Source organism: Nomascus leucogenys, chromosome 5, assembly GCF_006542625.1.
Source record: "Nomascus leucogenys isolate Asia chromosome 5, Asia_NLE_v1, whole genome shotgun sequence".
Taxonomy (NCBI): domain Eukaryota; kingdom Metazoa; phylum Chordata; class Mammalia; order Primates; family Hylobatidae; genus Nomascus; species Nomascus leucogenys.
Genome location: NC_044385.1, coordinates 17,775,727 through 17,797,823, shown reverse-complemented (window position 1 = coordinate 17,797,823; position 22,097 = coordinate 17,775,727). Strand labels below are relative to the sequence as shown.

At 46.9% G+C, this 22,097-nt stretch overlaps 1 protein-coding gene across 3 annotated transcripts in view; it reads left to right on the top strand.

Annotated features, from left to right (window-relative positions):
* Window positions 1-22,097, top strand: part of GALNT2 (polypeptide N-acetylgalactosaminyltransferase 2) — a 214,084-nt gene that overhangs the window by 185,453 nt on the left and 6,534 nt on the right. For 2 of the 3 annotated variants that reach the window (XM_030812714.1, XM_030812716.1), the window contains exons 11-15: window positions 2,483-2,609; window positions 9,501-9,593; window positions 9,850-9,933; window positions 11,991-12,117; window positions 20,996-21,115. In XM_030812714.1, the coding sequence (XP_030668574.1) occupies window positions 2,483-2,609; window positions 9,501-9,593; window positions 9,850-9,933; window positions 11,991-12,117; window positions 20,996-21,115 (551 nt within the window). The remainder of the gene's footprint in view (window positions 1-2,482; window positions 2,610-9,500; window positions 9,594-9,849; window positions 9,934-11,990; window positions 12,118-20,995; window positions 21,116-22,097) is intronic. The other variant, XM_030812715.1, reaches the window with a different exon arrangement.

Here is a 22,097-nt window from a genome sequence, read left to right as displayed (position 1 = left end):
CCTTGTTGGCTTAACAGATTCCCCATAGAGAAGCCAAGGGGATTTCCTAACCCCTGATTCTAAATCTTCTGATGAGGCAAATGGCTATTTAAATTTTATTTTCTGAAATAGAGACAACTTCTTTTTTTTTTTTTTTTTTTTCTGAGATGGAGTCTCGCTCTATCACCAGACTGGAGTACAGTGGCACATTCTTGGCTCACCACAGTGTTCGCCTCCCGGATTCAAGTGATTCTCCTGCCTCAGCCTCCCAAGTAGCTGGGATTACAGGCATGAGCCACCATGCCCGGCTAATTTTTTGTATTTTTAGTAGAGACAGGGTTTCTCCATGTTGGTCAGGCTGGTCTCAAACTCCCGGCCTCAGGTGATCCGCCTGCCTCTGCCTCCCAAAGTGCTGGGATTACAGGCATGAGCCACTGCACCCAGCCGACAACTTCTTAGGTTGTGTTGGGAACTGTAAAAAGTAAAGTCAGAAACTTTCACTGCTTATGCTTGTGTGATTGTAACCATACATTTTCTATTACTACAAGAGAGGTGCTTATTAAAGCCCCATAACAGCTGCATGGATCACCCATTCCTAGTGAGTGAGGCATTAGTTTGCAGGACCCAAGTAGAAACCATGGTGTTCTGACCCCGTGTTGTATTTCCTGCTGTGTGCCTGGCAGTCTGGGCACCTGTTGCCATAACTAGTTTGACTGCCTGCAGGATTTGCCATCAACTCACTGTATGGACTGTGATGGACCCACCCTATTTCTGATCAGTCTGCATTGGTGACAGTGACTACACACTCTGTAGATTTTATATGTGTATATTTGTACTTCTTTTAATTTGTTAATTGACAGATAATAATTGTGCATATTCATGGAGTACATAGTGATGTAATACATATAATGTATGGTGATCAGATCAAGGAAATTAGCATATCCATCATCTCAAACATGTATCATGTCTTTGTGTTGGGAACATTCAGTATCCTCCTTCTGGTTATTTGAAACTATGTATATGTTATGGGTCCCTAGAGTCACCCTACAGGGCTGTAGAACACAAGCAAGATCCCTCTTCTCTAGCTGTAATTTTGTATCCTTGAACAAATCCCTACTCCTTCCTTCCCAGCCTTTACTATCCTCCGTTATACTTTTTACTTCTATGAGATGTTTTTTAGCTTCCATGTATGGGTGAAAACGTGGTATTCAACTTTCTGTTCTTATTTCACTTAATTTCCTGGGAATGCTATCCAGCCAGAAAAAAAATGAAGTCCTGTCATTCGCAGTAACTCTGTTGATTTTTGTCCTGCCTCCCTAACATGTTCTTAGGGATCTTAGATGATACAGAGGAAAATTCCCTTTTGTATTATACAAATCTTGTGAAGAAAAACTGTTTTTTCCCTTTCAGAAAATTCTATCTTAGTTTTTCTGTTGAATCTGTTTCTTGCATTCAGTCAGACCCCTGACGCAGACTCCAGTCACTCACCTAGTCAGTGGTGATAAGGGCAGGTACCTGGTTGGAAGGTACCTGTGTGTCACGAAAGGAGCACCAGTCAGTCTAAGCTTCGACTAAGTTCCAATGCCCAGGGCAGTCTGTGTGTTTAAGTAGGTATGGGTAGTGCCTAGCCCTACACGTCTCATTCCTCCTGCAGGTCAGTTCTGTGTCGAAGCAAGTGAACAGCAGCCTTCCCCAGGGAGCATTCCTACCTGGGCCAGTTGGTTACTGACTGGTCATGAGCAGCGTGCAGATATCAGTCAGTTACTTGACTGCCCTTGGTCACTACCATAGTCCATAAGGCAGTCCCTAAGTGCATAGTCCGTAAGTCCAAACTCTGCTGGGAGGCTTGAGCCTGCTAATACACAGGGACTTGTATTTAGTAAGCTTTGCCATTTGAGAGAAGAGATTATTTTTCCCTGGATGGGAAAAGCCAAGATGCATCCTGGGGTTCAGTCTGTTAAAAATAAGTTTTAGAGAAAGATGGCGTATATGGTTGTCTAGAATATCTAACAATAAAGCTCAATTGTACATATTTATATACCTTCAGTGTTGCCTTTTCCCATGGTGTTGATACTAAGCAGGTGCAAATGATCATGAGCCAGCTAGTGAAGAATTCAGCACAAGTGTTTTGTCACTCAGTAGTTATGATGCTACTGGGGTATACATGATCTTATGCCAGGAGGCCTTTATCTTTACAATAGACCAAGAAGCATTCTTGCCTCAAGGTGTCTACTCCACATCTGAAAAATATTTCCCCATGAACATTCTTTCTTGATTGTATTGTGGTCCAGAGATCCAAGTGTGTCAAATGTCTCTCCTTTGGAGAGCTCTGGATCAGGTTCTGGAAAGAGGAAGGTCCTTATCAGATCTCTTTCAGCAGCGGAGGGCATGGGAGCCCCATGATGGGATGGTCGGGGGGCCTCTGTACCTGCTTGGCGTGTCTGCTGTTGCAGAGCCGCGTCCCAGGCTCTGTCAGTCACCCATGTCTTGTTCATCGTCTCAGAGATCTCGTTCCGCGTGTGGCAGTGTGGTGGCAGCCTGGAGATCATCCCGTGCAGCCGTGTGGGACACGTGTTCCGGAAACAGCACCCCTACACGTTCCCGGGTGGCAGTGGCACTGTCTTTGCCCGGTAAGTAATGAAAGGCTGAGCGGGGTCCGAAACATTGCTGACCACCCTGAAGGCAGGATGTGACCTTGGACTGTTTGAGGACAGATGTCCTTCAGTGAGTGTGGTGCATTTATGCAATGGAATACCACTTAGCAATTGAAAAACGCATTCCACGGATGCAGGATACAACCTGGGCGCCTTTCCAGGGCATGGTGCTGAGTGAGAGAAGCAGTTACATACACGATTCCACTCATGTCACAGCCTCATAAAAACACAGCTCTAGGGATGGGGCCAGACCAATGGTGGCCAGAAGCTAGGATAGCAGGGAAGCGGGGAGTGTGACTGCAGAGGGGCAGCACCAGGGATGTTTGGAGGAGGAATGGAGCTGTTCTGTCTCCTGGTTGTGGTGGTAGTTGGACAAATCTTCATGAGCATGAAGGCTCTTAGAACTGTACACCACCTCCCAAAATGTTATGGGGAATTTTTTTAAAGAAGAAAGTTCATTTTATAACCATTCAAGGTACAATTAAAAGCAACATTGTCTTAGTCCATTTTGTGTGTCTCTAACCAAATACCACAGACTGGGTAATTTAAAATGAACAGAAATTTACCTACTCGTAGTTCTGGAGGCTGAGAAGTCCAAGATCAAGGTGCTGGTGTGTGGCGAGGGTCTTCTTGATGTGTCGTCACATGGTGGGAGGGCAAAGAGAGGGCAGGAAAGAGGAAGAGGGGGCCAAATTCTCCCTTTTATAATAGCATCAATCCCACCCATGAGAGTGGAGCCCTCATGGCATAGTCACTTCTTAAAGGTTACCTCTTAAAGCTCACCTCGGCTGGGCATGGTGGCTGGTGTCTGTAATCCTAGCATTGCGGGAGGCCAAGATGGGCAGATCACCTGAGGTCAGGAGTTCGAGACCAGCCTGGCCAACATGGAAACCCCATCTCTACTAAAAATACAAAAATTGACTGGGTGTGGTGGTGGGCACCTGTAATCCCACCTACTCGGGAGGCTGAGGCAGGAAAATCGCTTGAATTCGGGAGGCGGAATTTGCAGTGGGCCGAGATCATGCCTCTGCACTCCAACCTCTGCACTCGCGCCTCTGCACTCCAGAGCGAGACTCTGTCTCAAAAAAAAAAAAAAAAAAAGCCTCACCTCTTAATACTGTTACAATGGCAATTAAAGTTTAACATGAGTTTTGGAGGGGACAAACATTCAAACCATAGCAAATATTAAAGTCAAGCTGTCCTAATTGTGTATACCACAAGACATCATGACACAGAGTCATGATTCTTGATGGACAGTAGATATATTTTAGTAAACATGAAGATGCCAACTGAAGGCTTTCCGAAAGTAAAATAGCAAATAGCCGTTCTATCAAGCCAAGTGTTCTTCTAGGGAATTCTCTTACATGCTAAAGATAGAACAGTGTACAAGCCAGATCTCAGGGAGATTGCCTTCTCTTGAGTGTGGACAGCGAAACACACAGCTAACTAAGGTATTTTCAAATAGTAATCAATGCTGTGAAGAAGATAAAATGCAGTCATGTGGTCAGGCATGATTAGGACAAGCAGTAGGAGAGGTTTTCATGGTCAAGAGAACCTTTGAGGAGGAGGTGTTGTGTGAGTTCAGACTTGAAAGGCGGGAAGAGGTCACTCTGGGGCCCCGAGGAATCAGACTCCCTGCAGGAGGAGCAGATCCAGGCTGCTGAGGTGCATTTGGCATATCTGCCAAATGGAAGCCAAGGGTAGCTGGAACCTAGAGAGTAAGCGGACAGTGCACAGGGGCAGAAGAGCTAGACAGGCCCGGGCCATGCACCTTTGCAGGTCATGGGAAACATTGGATGTTATTTGATTCTGGAGGAAACCACTGGGGCTTTTCAGCAGTGCCCAATGTCTGTTTTATGCTTTGGAAACGTCCGTGTGGTTGCTGGGCAGAGGGTGGCCAGGAGGTGACACTATAGTGAAACAGTGGTACAAGTGTCCCCTTCACTCTTGGAGCCAGAAGCAAGGGTCTTGTGAGCACTGTTGCGGTAGCCCAGGCCAGAGATGTGATACAGTCATGCACCTGTAACAGCGTTTCGGTCGGTGACAGTAGTCCCGTAAGATTATAATACCGTGAGTTTACTCTACCTTTTCTATGTTTAGATACACAAATACTTACCACTGTGTTACAGTTTCCTCCAGTGTTCAGGACAGTCACGTGCTCTACACATTTGTAGCCTAGAGGCAATAGGCTGTACCATGTAGCCTAGGTGTATATTAAGGATACACCATCTAGGTTTGTGTAAATACACTCTATGATGTTCGCACAACGACAACATCGCCTAAGGATGCATTTTTCAGATTGTATCCCTGTCATTAAGCAGCACCTGGCTGTACCTGGAGCAGGTGTGTAGCATTGGAGATGGGGTGAGATCCAGCTCCATGGTGAGGCAGGCAGTTGTTTGCTAATAGGGTGGCAGAGAGAAGGGAGGTAGAGCGCGGAATTAATTTAGGGTGATGCCCAGGAGCTTGGTTACACAACTGTGCTGGCGTGCTGCCCCTACTGAAATAGGGAAAGCCATGGGGTGGGTGTGGGTGTGGGGATTGCTAGCTTATCTTTTGTCTAGTTTTTTTCTTGAGACAGGGTCTTGCTCTGTTGCCCAGGCTGGAGTGCAATGGTGCGATCTCGGCTCACTGCAACCTCCACTTCCCGGGTTCAAGAGATTCTCCTGTCTCAGCCTCCCAAGTAGCTGGGGTTACAGGCATGCGCCACCACGCCCAGCTAATTTTGTATTTTTAGTAGAGACAGGGTTTCTCCATGTTGGCCAAACTGGTCTTGAACTCCTGACCTCAAGTGATCTGCCCGCCTCAGCCTCCCAAAGTACTGGGATTACAGACGTGAGCCACTGTGTCTGGCCATTTTTAAACTTCTCAAAAGTACAGATTGTACAATACACCTATTATACAGAAGTCAGATTTTTGGCATAGGGAATCTGATTTCTGAGAAAACTTTAATAGAAGCCAAAATAACAAATAATGCTTCTGATCAGATTATCCTCTTTCAAAAAGTATGTTTCTTCACAAATGTCGAAACTTCATTTTTGTTCTTTATTAAAACAAAAATATGATCTTGTACAATAAGCTTTACAAAATCAAACAAAAACGTGGATATATGTGCTTTTTCCTGGGGCAGCATGAGATTCTTGATATGTCAGACGCCCCACACCAAAGCCATTGATACCTACCAGCAAACAGTGGGATTTCAGAAAACAGTATGTTAAAGTACTCAAGACATTGCACTCTTTGTTAGAAGAGAAACGTTTTCAAACACGGCCCAGGAGCCTGTATTCTCAAGATTTGGAAAAGAAGCTGATCCAGGGTTTCATTATTTTGGGGCAACATGGATCTGATTAAAAAGCCCTGCTGTTGACCTTCAGCTAGGCTGCCCTTCACCTCAGTTGACTCATCTGAAAGATAAAGAAGTGGAATTATATCACTGTATTTCTGACGTCTCTTTCCAGATGCAAGTTCTCTTAATCTCCTATACAGGTTGAATATCTTTTATCCAAAATACTTGAGACAAGAAATATTTTGAATTTTTGATTTTTTCAGGATATGGAATATTTATATGTGCTACCTAATGAGATATCTTGGGGGTGGGACCTAAGTCAAAGTACAAAATTTGTTTGTTTTATATAGACCTTATACACATAGCCTGAAGTTAATTTCATACAATACTTTTCATAATTTTGTGCATGAAACAAAGTTTGTGTACATTAAACCATCAGAAAGCAAAGGCGTCACTGTGACCACCCACCGGATTCATCTTGCCTGCTGCCCAGATGGAGCTGACTTACCAAGATGGGAATTGCAATAGAGAAAGAGTTTAATTCACACAGAGCTGGCTAAGTGGGAGACTGAAATTTTATTACTTAAGTGAATCTCCCCCAAAATTCAGAGGCTAGGGTTTTTCAAGGATAATCTGGAGGGAGCTGGGGACTAGGGAGTGGGTGCTGCTGATTGGATGGGGTGCAATCATAGGGGTGTGGAAAATGGTCCTTGTGCGTGCCGAGTCTGCTTCTGGATGGATGGGTCCACAGGACAAGCTGGAGATCTGGATGGAGTCATCAGAAGTGCAAAAGCCTGAAAAGACATCACAAAAGGCCAGTCTTATGTTGTGCAATGGTGATGTTATCTGCAGGAATAATTGGGGAAGTTGCAAATCTGTGGCTGATCTGTTAGTCCAACAAAGGCAGTCTGGTACCCAGACAAAAAGAGGGTTTGTTTGGGGAAAGGGCTGTTACCATCTTTGTTTTAAAGTTAAACTATAAACTAAGTTTCTCCCAAAGTTAGTTCTGCCTATGCCCAGGAATGAACAAGGGCAGTTTAGAAGTTAGAAGTTAGATGGAGTCAGTCAGGTCAGATCCCTTAAACTGTCAATTTTGTCATTGTTAAATTTTTTGCAAAGGCAGTTTCGTCACTGTCTCATGTTGGTGCTCAAAAAGTTTTGGATGTTAGGGCATTTTGGATTAGGGATGCCCAACTTGTAATATATGACATTTAATGTGTAAGTATTTCACTACCTAAATACTTGCAAATACCTGCAAAAACAAGGAGGGCCTGGACAAAAGTGAGTCTCCCTCGATGCCACCGTATCTGCAGCACTGAGACTGTTTGGTGTAGATACCAAATAAATACCTGAGTGAACCAATAAATAAATGAATAAAAGGAGCTAGCTATGAGTAGCACATGGAGGTCATTCTTTGGGGCTGCCTTGTTATCCTTTTCTATTATGAAGACAGAAGAGTTGCTTTGCATTTAGGAATTTTTAAGTGACTTAATCACTTCAGAACTTGAGTGATTTGAAAACAGTATGACTGGAGTTCATAAAACTTTTAAACCATTAAGGCTGAAAGGAACCTAGGACATTCTGGAATCAAATCCTTTCATTTCCCTGTTGGGGAAATCCAGGTGCCAGATGTTACAAGTATTGAAGTTAATAACTGGTTAAAAACTGACTGGGCATAGGTTAAGGCATAGGTCACTTAGCAAAACCCTAAAACCCCACTAACAATATTTAGTGGCTCTTCTGAGAAATGATATGTATGATCCAGCATCCTCCAGCACTTTACTCATTGTTATATCTGTATATTTTTTAATAGAAAGTAAAAATTCGTCAGTCTCATCACCAAACCAGTTGTGCCGTAACGCTCTCATAATTTGATGAATTCATCTGTCAGTATCTATTTCTGTCTCTCTCTCTTGTTTGCTCACTGGCTCTCCTTCTGCCTCTACACACATATCCAGTATATGCAATTCTGCAAACCATTTTATTTTCCCACAAGTCCAGGACATCATTTATGTCAACATGTAAGATGCACACTCATGTTTTTAGTGGTCACAGAATATTTCATTTGATTCCTTCCTCATATTTAGTCATAAAGTTTCTCTTTTTTTTTTGCTATTATAAACAAAGCAGAAGTGAGCATATTTTCACATGTATATTTCATTCCTAGTTGATTGCTGCCTTGAGATAAATTTCTAGAAGTAGAGCTGCTGGGTCAGAGAATAGGTGCATTCATATTTTCTTATCTGTGTTGAATGGCATTATAGATAATAGTCCATATTCCACTTACTAAAACGAAAAAGTATATATATCACCTTATATGAAAGATATAGGCCCCGTACAGAAATTATTTTAATAACGGTATCTCAGATCAGTTGAAAGTTTCGCCATTTTAAGAAATTATTTTAAAAGGCGAGCATTGCCTCCTTACTGTATTTATTTTGGAAGAACACGGTGCCTTCTCTATGGGGTTCTTAGGGAGGGCTAGCTATAGCCTGAAGTGGGAGTCCACCTTGTAGCCGAGACCAGAATATGGGAGCAAAGAGGTTTGCTGTGTGCTTGCTATTTCATGGATGCTTTAAGATAATTCTTGGCAGGATACGCTGCTGATACCTATGCAGATGATAGATTTTAATGCATGTCAGACATTCAAGAGTAGCTTGTCCCAGGGGCTTTATTTATGGCAAATCATGGTTCTCTCTATGAGATTTAAGCACATGGTTTTCTTTCCTTCTAGAAAAGCCAGCTGGGCGCGGTGGCTCACGCCTGTAATCCCAGCACTTTGGGAAGCTGAGGCGGGTGGATCACGAGGTCAAGAGATCGAGACCATCCTGGCCAACATGGTGAAACCCTGTCTCTACTAAAAATACACCATTTAGCTGGATGTGGTGGCATGTGCCTGTAGTCCCAACTACTGAGGAAGCTGAGGCAGGAGAATCGCTTGAACCCAGGAGGCAGAGGTTTCAGTGAGCCGAGATCTCGCCACTGCACTCCAGCCTGGCGACAGAGCGAGACTCCATCCAAAAAAAAAAAAAGCTAGTGCAAACATGGCAGTCTTTCAGCTCAGCCCTGCAGAAAAGAAAGTGATTTTCCCAGGAACTCTTATCTTATGTAGTCTGAACTTCTCCGCAGAGCTGTCTGGTAGTGTCGTAGCCGTGATGGAGAAGGCCGTGGGGGCTGGAATCTCCTTGCTGTGCTCTGTGGCCCCAGCCCTCTGTGGAGGCGTGATGCGAGAGTTTTTAAAGAGTAACTTTCTTTTGTCCTTTATGATACAGACCCCAGTCCCTCCTTTAAAATACCGGCTTGTGCTGTAATTTCAACTTTGCCTTTTGCCCATTGACCATCTGTATGACAAGAAAGCCATTCCGATGATTCAGTAAGCACCCGCTGAGGCTGGCTCCCCACAGATCCAGCTCGAGGTGCTGGTAGGGACAGCCCGCCCTCTGCTGTGTGCCGTGATCCCAGCTGGAGCTGGTGCACACCCAGAGGGAGCCGCCTCAGTCACACTCCAGCAGACAGGTGCAAATGGAGTGATGCAGACAGGAGGAAAGCAAATCACACCTCAAGATTTATTTTCTTTCTAGAAACACCCGCCGGGCAGCAGAGGTCTGGATGGATGAATACAAAAATTTCTATTATGCAGCAGTGCCTTCCGCTAGAAACGTTCCTTATGGAAAGTAAGTGGCAGTTCTGCCTTCTCACAATTACTGGGGATTCTTGGGGTGTGGGGGTGGGAGGTAAGGGGCTGCCACCAGCGTTGAATTCAGCTACCCAGGTGCCAAGGCGGGAACGGGTTGTGGGCACAGGAGCGTGGGCAGTCCATATCACACCACCTGCCCCAACCCTGTTCTCCTCAGCAGATTTTCAAGTTTGATGTAGAAAGCCCATCTATTCTTAAAATTTATAAAGGAATCTTATTTCCCTCTTCTCCAGTATTCAGAGCAGATTGGAGCTTAGGAAGAAACTCAGCTGCAAGCCTTTCAAATGGTACCTTGAAAATGTCTATCCAGAGTTAAGGTAAGTCCCCAGGGATCTGGGGTTTCACTTTGTAAGGGCTTAGAAGCCAGTAAGGCCATAGAAGCAGCAGAGGGGAAATAGCGGTGGGGCTGCAGGCATGAGACTGGGCACCTGGGCCCCAGTGAGAGCCTGTGGTCTCACTGCATGATGTGGACCTGAGAATCTGCTCTCAAGTTGGCCTGCTGCTCTCTCTGTCCTGCAGAGCTGCCCGCCCATGCTTCAGAGTCCCAGAGGCAGTCCCTGGGCCTCACCTTGTTTTGGGCTTGTTCTCCATTGGCAAGGTGATGGGCTGGGTGACCTGGAGGACTGGTGTCTGACAGGCTCTTCGAGTGACCGGGAGCAGTCCCCAGCCTCCGCAAGCACGCATTGTCTGCGGCCAGCCCTCGATCCCCCCTGCCAGGTGCCTTCGCACGCCTCTGATCTGCTGCGCTCACCCTTGCTGCTCCTGTGGGCCAGCAGATAATGGCCCCCACGAGGCTCGGAGCACGGGGACCTGACCACGTGCCTCCCTCCTCCCAGCTGGCTTAATCACATGTGAAACGGGAGTAATAATGCTGCTGCCCCACGTCCCTCTGGAGGATTCATGGCAGAAACACCTTTCTGAGCATTATTTCCACACCCAGCCTCTTGTTTTAAGCGAATATGAGCTCCCCATCTGGAGGGGCCTGCTGGTAACCTCGTGAGAAGACCTATAGATCCGCTAGGGTGGAGGAGCCATCTGCACTTCATCTTCTTAAAGGGACTGTCAGGCAGGTCATGCCTTAATGCGGCACATTCCTTATTCTAAATATTCCCAGAGCATTTTACAGCGGCTCACATATCTCCAGCACAGTGCCTGCGAACGCAAGACTTGCCACCATTATCTTTCCGCTAACAGCTCCTTCAGAGCCCTTGTCACGGAGATTTGTTGGACAGTTAGGTAATGCGGCCTCTCTCTGTTGCTCCTGTTCGCTCACTTGGCTCTTTGGAACCATTTCCTCTGCTTTTCAAGTAACATGCCAGGCGCCAGGTGGCCCATGCCCCCTAGGAGGAGAACAGGAGAGAACACAGCGTCCTTCTCCCTCAGATTCCTGCCGTGCAGGACAGCTTTTGCTGGGGATTAAGAGCAGCAATGATCACCAGTGGGAAACCACTGATCATCAGCTCTCTGTCAGCCAAAGAGGGGCTTCACTTCAGTGGATTTTAACCCAACCATGCCATTCACTTTGCTTTTTCAGTCACAGCTGACTGCCGTTTCTCACAGAGGTCACCCATGGTTTGTAGTGACACTGGGCCCTGCACCCACTGAAGACCACATCTGAGGCACTGAGCACCATCCCGGCTGGCAAATCTGCTTCCCCTGCCTTTGGGGGGGTGAGGGAGACACCAGCCTCATGTTTTGTGTCTGTAATATCACTGCCGTTTACTGAATGCTTCCTACGAGCCAGGCACCAGACCGCATGCTTTACACAAAATGTTTTATGTAACACTTGGCAGCAGATCTGGGTAGCCCATAGCCTACCAAAGGGCAAATTGAGCTTCAGAGAAAGTGAGTCTTGCCTGAAAGCCAGCACCTGGCAGAGATGGGCTGAGGTTTGGATCTGGTTCGGAAGCACGTTGTTCCTCCCCATGGCTGTGGCTTTGTTCGCATTAGGCCACCTGACAAGTCTACTCACCTTTCCCGTCTTTACTGGATAAAGGTCAGATCCTAAGTGTATTGGAAAGTTCAAGGCAACAGGATCTGACCACACTGATTTTCTAAATGACTTCCAATAAGACTAACATTGAAGAGTATCAGGAGCTTTTCCTTCCTTTCAAAAAAAAAAAAAAATGACCTGATATAGAATATAAAGAATACCTCTCCAACATACAGTCTTAAAGTGTTGGAAGTCCAGAGCCTGGGAGAAATGCCGTGTCCCTGACACACACTACCTGTGGTAGGAAGAGGCACCATGCCTAGTCACTGGGTCTTTCTCTCGTTCCTGTCACCTGTCATGAAGCTGCTGAGCAAAGGGGCTGGTGGACGGGAGCTGGTGGTCATGTGTAATTAAGCAGGTGATTGTCACGTTGTTTTTCAGGGTTCCAGACCATCAGGATATAGCTTTTGGGGCCTTGCAGCAGGGAACTAACTGCCTCGACACTTTGGGACACTTTGCTGATGGTGTGGTTGGAGTTTATGAATGTCACAATGCTGGGGGAAACCAGGTATGTGCATGGGGAAGCTAGGTCACCTGCAGGCCCAGAGAGAGCAGGAGTCGGGGGGTCCTGAGGTTAGAAGTCCCAGCTGCCACCTTTCTCCTGGGATGGGTGATGTCTGTGAGGAAGCGCCTGGCTCTTGCTGGCCACAGCCTCTTTGGCAGCCAGCCCCAGGGCCAGATAGGATGTCACACACTTTGGTGCATCAGCTCTGTCATCAGCTTCGGACCAGGCTCTGCTGCAGTGGCAAGGGTGCACTGGTCACAGTTGCTGGTTGCAGGGCCCTGGTCTTCTTCCTGCCAGCTCTGTCCTCTCGGCCATGTGCACTCAACCCCAAAGCACCCATTCTGCCTCTGCGTCTGGCCCCAGAATATAATGTCTATACCTGCCTGGTGTCCCTATATAACAGATTCTTAACTGTGGGCACTAAGGCAGCTGCTAGTTATAGCTCCTGCCTGTTAGATAATAGCTTAAGATAGAAGATACTCAGTATTAATTCCTTCCATTACACACATACACACCTTTTCCTAGAGGCATAAAAACGTACAACCACCAGGCACAGTGGCTCACGCCTATAATCCCAACACTTTGGGAGGCTGAGGTGGGTGGATCACCTAAGGTCAGGAGTTCAAGACCAGCCTGGCCAACATGGTGAAACCCATCGCTACTAAAAATACAAAAAGTTAGCCAAGCCTGGTGGTGGGCACCTGTAATTCCAGCTACTCGAGAGGCTGAGGCAGGAGAATTGCTTGAACCCGGGAGGCAGAGGTTGCTGTGAGCTGAGATCACACCCTTGCATTCCAGCCTGGGCTACAAGAGCAAAGCTCTGTCTCAAAAAACAAACAAAAAAACCCCACTGCCTTCTCTTCTTTTCTTCTCCCGTCATCGCAAAGGAGAGACAAAATGAAGGCTTGATGGGCCCAGCTGAGACTTCAGATTCTAAAAACAGTTTTTCCGTGAGATAATAATAGGAATTGGGTGAAATGTGAGCTTCATGCACTAAAGGGTAATCCTGTGTGCTCTTACCCCCTTCCTGAAAACTTGCCTGGCACCAGGAGAGCCTGCAGTTTTAAAAAAGGCAGGTTAACTCCATGTGTGTATCCTGAATGTATTGATTTCTTAACTTTCTTTAACTGGAAGTATTTTTGAAAGGGGGCATATGCTTTTGTGTAAAGCTGGGTGCTCCTCCCAAGTGAGTGTCCAGGCAGACTGCAATCCACAAATACCTTGACTCCTTTCTTCACTTGGTGATGTAGTTTTAGCAGTTACTTGCAATGGCCTGGATATCCTAAATTAGAAGAGAGAGAGGAACCTGCCTGCCTGGGGCTTGACTGGGCCAGTCACCATCCAGCATGGGCATGGGGCAGGTAGCCAGGGCCTGTCCCTGGTTCCCCTAAATCCCCAGCCCTTAAATAGAAGATACTTGGCTTTGATGCGTTAGAAAATAAGAGAGAGCCTCATTTTCTTGTGTGGTTTTGGTAGAGTTGCTTCCTGGATTCTCCGTATCGGCGTCAGCAGTCTCGATGGTTTGGAATAGCTAAATGTGATGCTATGTTTGGGTAAGAGCCAATGGGTCAGGTTTGCCGACAGGTATGAGTGTGCTTCCAGTGCCTGTGCATGTGTGTGACACACACACACACACAATAGCACATATGGTCATCACGTTCTCACACAACAGCTCTCTTCTCCTGATTCCTGGGCTCAGTCCCCCTCTCTTCCTTATGCACACGCACCTAGACTCGTGCTGCTTCTTTCTTCTTTTTCTCTATTACTCAGATGCAGAGCTTGTTTTGCTCTCTGTTTCATGTACATGACTTCGTATCATTGATCTGTGGGTTATGAAACAGAGGAGGCACCTGCTCACCTCTGTGCTGTCCAGGTGGCTTGCACCTCCTGTTATTCCGGCTGCCTTCACCTCCATGTTTAAGCGCTGGGCTTCCCTCTGCCGCGTGGCAGGACTGTGTGCCATTCCCAGGCTCCCAGGCCCTGGCGTCTGTGTGTAGCCTCTGGGCTGTGAGAGGACACTCCCCAGGGAGCAGGCTTCAGGTGTGGGTGCACACACAAGCCAGCCTTTGGCTGTAGCCTGATAGACCAGTTTTAGGTATTTCATACTGTAGCAGGTGAGCCCCCTGGGTACTCGTCACAGGCCCCACCAATGTCAGGAGTCACCTGGAGGGAGGAACCCATACAGAGGGAGGGAAGAACAAAGAGAGTGGAAGACGAAGCGGGTGAAAGGAGGAGCCAGCTGGTATTGGTGGGGTGGGCAGAGGCGGAGGGGAAGGTGCCATCCCCACCGTGTCCATGCTTCTGTGTTCTTGTAGCTCCTCCATCCAAGACCCTGCTGTTAACTGTGTTCTCAGTCACTGCTGGGAAGCAGGGGGCCCAGGGGACTCACTCAGAGGCGATGGAGGGCGCCGTGCGGTGCTGCTGTGGGTCCCGTTGTGGTCCAGGTGTGACTGGAGGAGGCGTCTCACAGGCTGTGTTCCTTCTACACTGATCACAGCATGTTTATTTCCACGGTTTGGGCTTCATTCTTGAGATCTTTAAAGCAGTGAACTTGGGGAGAGATGTTTTATGTGTTTTCATCTAGAACCATAGTGAAAATCCACGAAAATGCCCTCAGAAAAGCGGAGCTCCATGAGGAAGGGGGAAATGATGGGTCTCATTCTCAGCAAGCTGGGTTTCATCTAAACCGGACAGACGGTGCTGCAAGGCTTGGTCGATCACACAGCATTAATGCAGATTTCACCAAATGCAGACATTGTGGATAATTCGTGTGGGGCTGGGTGAAGCTTGCCTCTGGTCTGTGGATGACACAACGGATGAGGTGCCCACCCAGGTTCCGTACTATCTGGGTGTTGGGCCTCTTGTGATCCCTGGCCAGCTTCACCTCCGTGTTTAATCTCTGGAGTTCCCACTGTCACTCTGCAGTGTTCTGATGATTCACGGAAGGTTGGAGAGGTCACTCCTTTCTGTGTCAGTGCCTCTGCTGGAAAGCGACACACCTTACGCTACAGCACGTTAAACAGAAGCGTGTGCCCAGGCCCCAGCTGAGAGAGTTCGTCATCAGAGTCTCCGGCCCCAGCTTCATCTCCCGTGCATCAGGCTCTGTGACTGGCTCGCCCCCCGCCAGCATTGCACCTTAATTACCGCACGGCTAGTAACATGAGACAGAGTCCGGGCCCCGTGGAGGTGGCAGGTCTACGGGAACCAAAGACTTTGTCTGTGCAGCTGCTGCCTGTGACCCTCCTCACCTGCCCTCAGGAGGACAGCCTGTGTCCCGCCTTCAGGGCTGTGGCCCTCGCCCCCCAGGTCCTGCCCGGTAGAGAGTCTCTAGGATTCCTCTCTGCACAGTGGGGGCACTGAGCAGAGGGCACAGTGCTGAGGGCAGCCACAGCACAGACCTTTGACACAGAGCGCCCGTTCCTCGCCTCTGCACCAACTTCAGAGGTCAGCGAAGGGCTGTGCCAAGGAATGAACAAGATTGGATCTGCAGGGCACTTCTCCCACCCTGCTTTTGTTTTTCCTTTTTGGTGTTGTGCAGCCATTACTGTTCTCACACGCGGGCTTTCCCTTCCTTTCCAGCAGTAAGTGCCGACTCCCTGCTCACTCTCTGTCCCCCTCCAATGGCCACATCCTGGGATTGCTCAGAGAACTTTTTTTTTTTTTTTTTTTTGAGACGGAGTTTGGCTGTGTTGCCCAGGCTAGAGTGCAGTGGTGCAATCTTGGCTCACTGCCACCTCTGCCTCCCAGGTTCAAGCCATTCTCCTCAGCCTCTCGAGTAGCAGGGATTACAGGCACATGCCATCACACCTGCCTAATTTTTGTATGTTTAGTAGAGACGGGATTCCACTGTTGGCCAGGCTGGTCTCCAACTCCTGACCTCAAGTGATCCACATGGCTCGGCCTCCCAAAGTGCTGGGGTTACAGGTGTGAGCCACCACAACCAGCCTGCCCAGAGAACTTTTACAAAATGCTGATGCCAGGTGCTATGCCCAGAGAGCCTGATCTAATTTGTCTAGGGTCAGAGGGCACCACCAGATCTTTAAGAGCTACCAAGTGATTCTAAATGAGGATTTGGCCTGGTGCAGTGGCACACACCTATAATTGCAGCACTTTAGGAGGCCAAGGCAGGAGGATTGCTTGAGGCCAGGAGTTCAAGACCAGGCTGGACAACATAGGGAAGCTCCGTCCTTACCAAAAAAAAAATTAACCAGGTGTGATGGCCTGTGCCTGTAGTCCAAGCTACTCAGGAGGCTGAGACGGGAGGATTGCTAAAGCCCAAGAGGTCGAGGCTGTAGTGAGCTGTGATTGCACCACTACACTCCAGCCTGAACAACAGAGTGAGACCATGTTTCTAAAATAATATAAAATAAATTAGGGCCGGGCACTGTGGCTCACACCTGTAATCCCAGCACTTTGAGAGGCTGAGGTGGGTGAATCATGAGGTCTGGAGTTCGAGACCAGTCTGGCCAACATGGTGAAACCCCGTCTCTACTAAAAATACAAAAGATTAGCTGGGCATGGTAGTGGGCACCTGTAATCCCAGCTACTCGGGGAGCTGAGGCAGAAGAATTACTTGAACCCGGGAGGTGGAGGTTGCAGTGAGCCAAGATCGCACCATTACACTCCAGCCCGGGTGACAGTGTGAGATTCTGTCTCAAAAAAATAAATAAAAATTTTTAAAAAATAGGAGTTGAGGAGCAAGGGTTTTCTAGTGGAAAGATGAACACATCAGCAGATGCAATGTGATGTGAGATGGCAGGATGACATGATGCATGTTACACCCTCAGCTTGGGAGCACCTTACTGCCTGGGCCAGTGGGCTACTATCTAATCAGTACTTTCCAATAGAACCATGTGCTATGATGGGGATGCTCTAGATCTGCCATTCAGTATATCAGCCACATTGTGGCAACTGGGCACTTGAAATATGACTAGTGTGAATTACAAGTTTAATTTCATTTCATTCTGGTGAATTTAAATGTAAATGGCCCCATGTGCCCTGTAGCTAGCACATTAGACAGTATGGCTCAGATGTTCCAACTCACAAACGCACTGTGCGTGAGTCCTCTCTGAACCGACAGAAAGTGATGCTTTTTTGCATAGCGTGTGACACGGATGAGAAACGAGAGGGTAAGTAATATTTCCCAACTGAAAACAGGGCCTGGTGCTTTGGAAGAGTGAGGTTTGTTATCTGGTTTCCGGCTGAGCCTTGGCAGACACACAGGAAATGAGAAAATTAATGGCCATGCCTTTTAAGAGTGGCAGCTCAAAAAAGCATTTCTTAAATATTTATGAACTTTATTTCACAAATTCAGATAATTGAAATGCAACAGAAGAACAAAACGGCAACTAGCTCTGTTGTTTGCCCAGCTGAATTAGTTTTTCTGGAATCCTGTGTAAAGTCTGCTTTACAGTAATTAAGCAACAATAGCAAGGAGGTTGTAAAAACATTCAGACATGATCTTTAACTGGGTGTCAGCAGACCAGCCAGCATCCGCCAACACCTGCTGCCAAGGACAGTCTGGAACCCTTCTCCATACCCGCGTTGTCCCCCTTACTCAGGACTCTCCTCTTCACTGTGAGTGGGCGTTTCTGTGTGCCACAGTTTCACACATCCTGGTGGTGTCCCCGGCCCCTGTGAGTGCAGGGACAGAACAATGTGCTTCTTCCTGGCCCTCTCCATCCTGAACGCCATCTGCCTATGGGAAACACACACGGCTTCCTCTCTGCACTCCACACCTTCCATACTCTGTGACCCAGTGAATAGGAAAAAAACAAGCTGCTTTTCCTCCTTTATACTCTCACAAAACTTCTCACCTCTGACACCAGCCATGTGGGCTTTTCCTCCCACACCGAGCAATTCTCCAATTCTCTGCAGACACTGAGTGTCCTGCCTGTCAATTCAGTTCTGACACTGCCTACCCAGAGTTAGCACAGACCCCATGGGTTAAGGGCTTCCTCGCACAAGATGCTCCTACTTCAGATGCCAGTCACAAGTCCAAGTTGTCACCTGCTGTCTGACTGTGTATCAGGGCTCCCGCGACCTCGCCTTGAGTTCATTCATTTGCAAGAACAGTAATAGAACTCAGGAAAATGGTTTACTTCCTGGTTTACCTGTTGATTAGGAAAGACTGAAACCCAGGAGTGGCTGGATGGGAGAGATGCATAACACGCGGTGTGGAGGTGGGGTGTCGGAGCTTCCATGCCCTCTCCAGGTGTGCCGCTCTCCCAGCGCCTCCGCGTGTCCGGCAGCCACGCCCTGGAGTGCAGGGACTTGGATGGAGGCCTCATCACATGGGCATGATCTCCAGCTCCTCTCCCCTTCCCGGAGGATGGGGTGGCAGGGCACTGACAGTTTCAAGCTTCTCGGCATAACCTGGTCTTTCTGGTGACCAGCCCCATCCAGGAGCCCATTGGAGCTGCTTCATTAGAACAAAAGACACTCCCATCACCCATGAAATTCCGAGGGATTAGGAGCTGTCTGTCAGGAACCGGGGTCAAAGACCAAACACTAAATGAAAGCTGCTCCTAAAACCCCTGTGGCTCAGGAAATGACAAGGGTTTTAGGAGCCTTGTGATTGTGCCAGAAAGCAGGGGCAGAGACCAAATAATTACTTTTGTGATGTCACACTGTCCTAGAGTATGGGTGACGTGGAGTGCCTGTGGGCACTTCGAAGAGCCGGCTGGAACTCACCCATGTTGAATGACAGCATCATAGAATGTTGGGATTCGACTCAGGGTCGGGTGGCCTTCCCCAGAGAATGTGGCCGGCAGGGGTGGGTGGGTCAGGGCTCCCTCCATGCCGTGTTTGGGATGCTACAGTGCACAGGCCAAGCAGGTGCTTCTACTCTAGGACTCTTCAGAGCCTTTAATAGACTGTGAATTTCCGAGAGATAAACGCAGCACAAAGTCTGTTTCCCAAATTCATTTGACCTAGAATCCGTTTTTCCTAGAATTCCTCGCGGAGTAGAATGTGAGGAACACTAATTAAAAGGTGAGAAAATGGAAGACCCGGGAGGTGGGCAGGCTTGCCCAAGCCCCCCTCCCTGTTAGGGGAGCAGGAAGTCCTCAGACAGGTGAAGGTCTCTTCACTGATTCCTAGATGGACGTCCATGCCTCTGCATCCCCTCTGCTGATGCCGAGAGCTGGAGATGGCACATCCCACGAGTGGTTGTGAAAGGTCTGAATGCTAGAATCTTTAGGGTTTTGTTTTGTTTTGTTTTGTTTTGAGACAGGGTCTCGGTCTGTCACCCAGGCTAGAATGTAGTGGCACAATCACGGTTCACTGCAGCCTCGGCCTCCCAGGTTGAAGCGATCCTTCCACCTCAGCCTCCCAAGTAGCTGGGACCACAGGCATGCACTGCCACACCTGGTCAACTTATTTTTTATTTTTAGTACAAACAAGGTCTCGCTATGTTGCCTAGGCTGATCTCGAACTCCTGGTCTTAAGCAGTTCTCCCGCCTTGGCCCCCAAAGTGCTGGGATTATAGGCCTGAGCCACCACACCTGGCTGAATCTTCACCTTTTAATGTTTTTCTAATGACGGACTATTTGTTCCAACATGATATAGATACTAGACAGTGAGGCTTCTTTAAACACTATTTGTTCCTTTCCTTACCTCTGTTTCCAAGAACCAAGAAAAAAGAAAAACAGTGTCTTCATAGCACATAATAGTGCCTGAAGTTACAGAATACATTTTATTTGTGTGTCTTTCATGTTCCCCACTAGAAAGTGAGCCTGGCTCTGTGACAGCACCTGTGTCATGCGGGTGTGCAGCAGGTGGTCATGGGACAGACCGATGGAAAGACAGACAGACGGAGGGGAGGGCCACTGCAGCGTGCCGGGGCTTAGAGTGGAAGGGGATGGAAGTGGATAGTGAGTCCCTGTGGGGTTTTAAACTGGAAAGGGCCTTGCTGCCTCTGGATATTAAGGGGTGTTCATCCCTTTGAGTGGGACAAATGGAGAGTGATGGTCAGAAGCCTCACCTTCCAGTCCCTGCTGTGGCCCTGCCCGGAACAGGCTCCGGCCTCCTCTGCCACCTGGGACCATGTCTCATTTAGTATCCAAAATGGTTGTCCTCTCACCCTGTCACAGCCTTTAACTTGTGTGTGTTTGTACATACATGTGTGTGTTTGTTTGTTAACATCATGGGCAGGTTATTTAAACACCCTCTAGCTCAGTTTTCTCATCTATAAAATGCGAATAGGAGCCCTCATGGAGCTGTTGTATAAAGGGCTTAAAATAATGCTTGGCACATAGCACCCAATTAAATTTAGCTGTAATGTATTCAAAGAAATTCATAGATCTATTCCTCCAGTTTTCAGAGGGCTTCATGAGCATCCATAGATCAATTAGCATACACTTAGGAGGCTATACACGATATATTTTGCTTAAATATGCAATGCGTTATTTACTACAGTTCACATTCATCAATGCTGTTTGCAGGCCATACCTGCATGAGGGCAGAGTCATTCCAAAATAGCATGGGTGGACCAGCTGCCAACTGTCTACCTGGTGTATAACCAAGCTTGTGCCACAGTTTTTACAGCTCACATTGAATTATAGAAAAATGAACAAGGCAGTCTAACTTGTATTTGGGGCTAAAATAGTTAATAGTTTTATTTTAGTTACTAAGGTCCTCAAAGCACTTCTGCACATCACTCAGCCAACTTACTGCTCAATTGTGAGGTTCTCCCACATCTCTGGTGTTATAAATTTGCCCTTAGGCAAAAAGTAATTCTTTCATTCTCAGTTGGCTCAGGGGTTCTAAATCTAAGCTCCACTCCATGACCCATTTCCTTTTGGAGCCCTCGTCGATGCCCCTTCTTTCCTTTCACAGCCCTGTGCATAGCGTGCCTCTGACTTCTGGTTTTGTTTACCAGGAATGGGCCTTGACGAAGGAGAAGTCGGTGAAGCACATGGATTTGTGCCTTACGGTGGTGGACCGGGCACCGGGCTCTCTTATAAAGCTGCAGGGCTGCCGAGAAAATGACAGCAGACAGGTATGGCTTGCAGGCACCTGTGGGTGCCCGTGATTAACCCAGACCAGGGTAGCCACGGCCTGCGCCCTCTTGCTCTGTGCTGCCTCTCAAAGCATCCATCTCTGCGTGTACTTATGTGTTCTTTTGCATCACTATGAATAATGTCTAGCTGCCCTATTAGACTTAAGCCACAAACCTAATGTTGCTTATTTCTGATTATTTTCTCATTCTCTTCCCTATGCCGCTGAAAATTTTAAAGAGAAATTATCTACTTTTGTTTATTCATCAAATACTTTTTTCTATTTAAATTTACAAAAATTCTAAATGATTAATGTTCACATGGATGGTACTCGATACATAATGCAAGTGTGTGTGTGTCTATATGTGTGTATATGTGTGTGCATATATATACACACACATATATACACACCACATATACATATATACACACCATGTATACATGCATATATACACGCCACATATATACATATATACACACCACATATACACACCACATATATACATACATACACACCACATATATATGTGTATATACACCATATTTATACATATATACACACCACATATATATGCATATATACACACCATATGTATGCATATATACACACCACGTATATATACATACATACATGCCACATATATATACGTATATATACACGCCACGTATATACATATATACGCACCACATACATATACCTGCCACATATATACATATATAAACACCGCATATATATACATATACATGCCATATATACATATATAAATACTGCATATATATATATACACATATACACACCAGATATGTATACGTATATATACATGGCACATTTATACATATATAAATGCCACATATATATACATGCCACATATATATACATATATATACATGCCACATATACATATATAAACACCACATGTATACACGCCACATATATACATATGTAAACACTACATATATACACATATATACACACCACATATA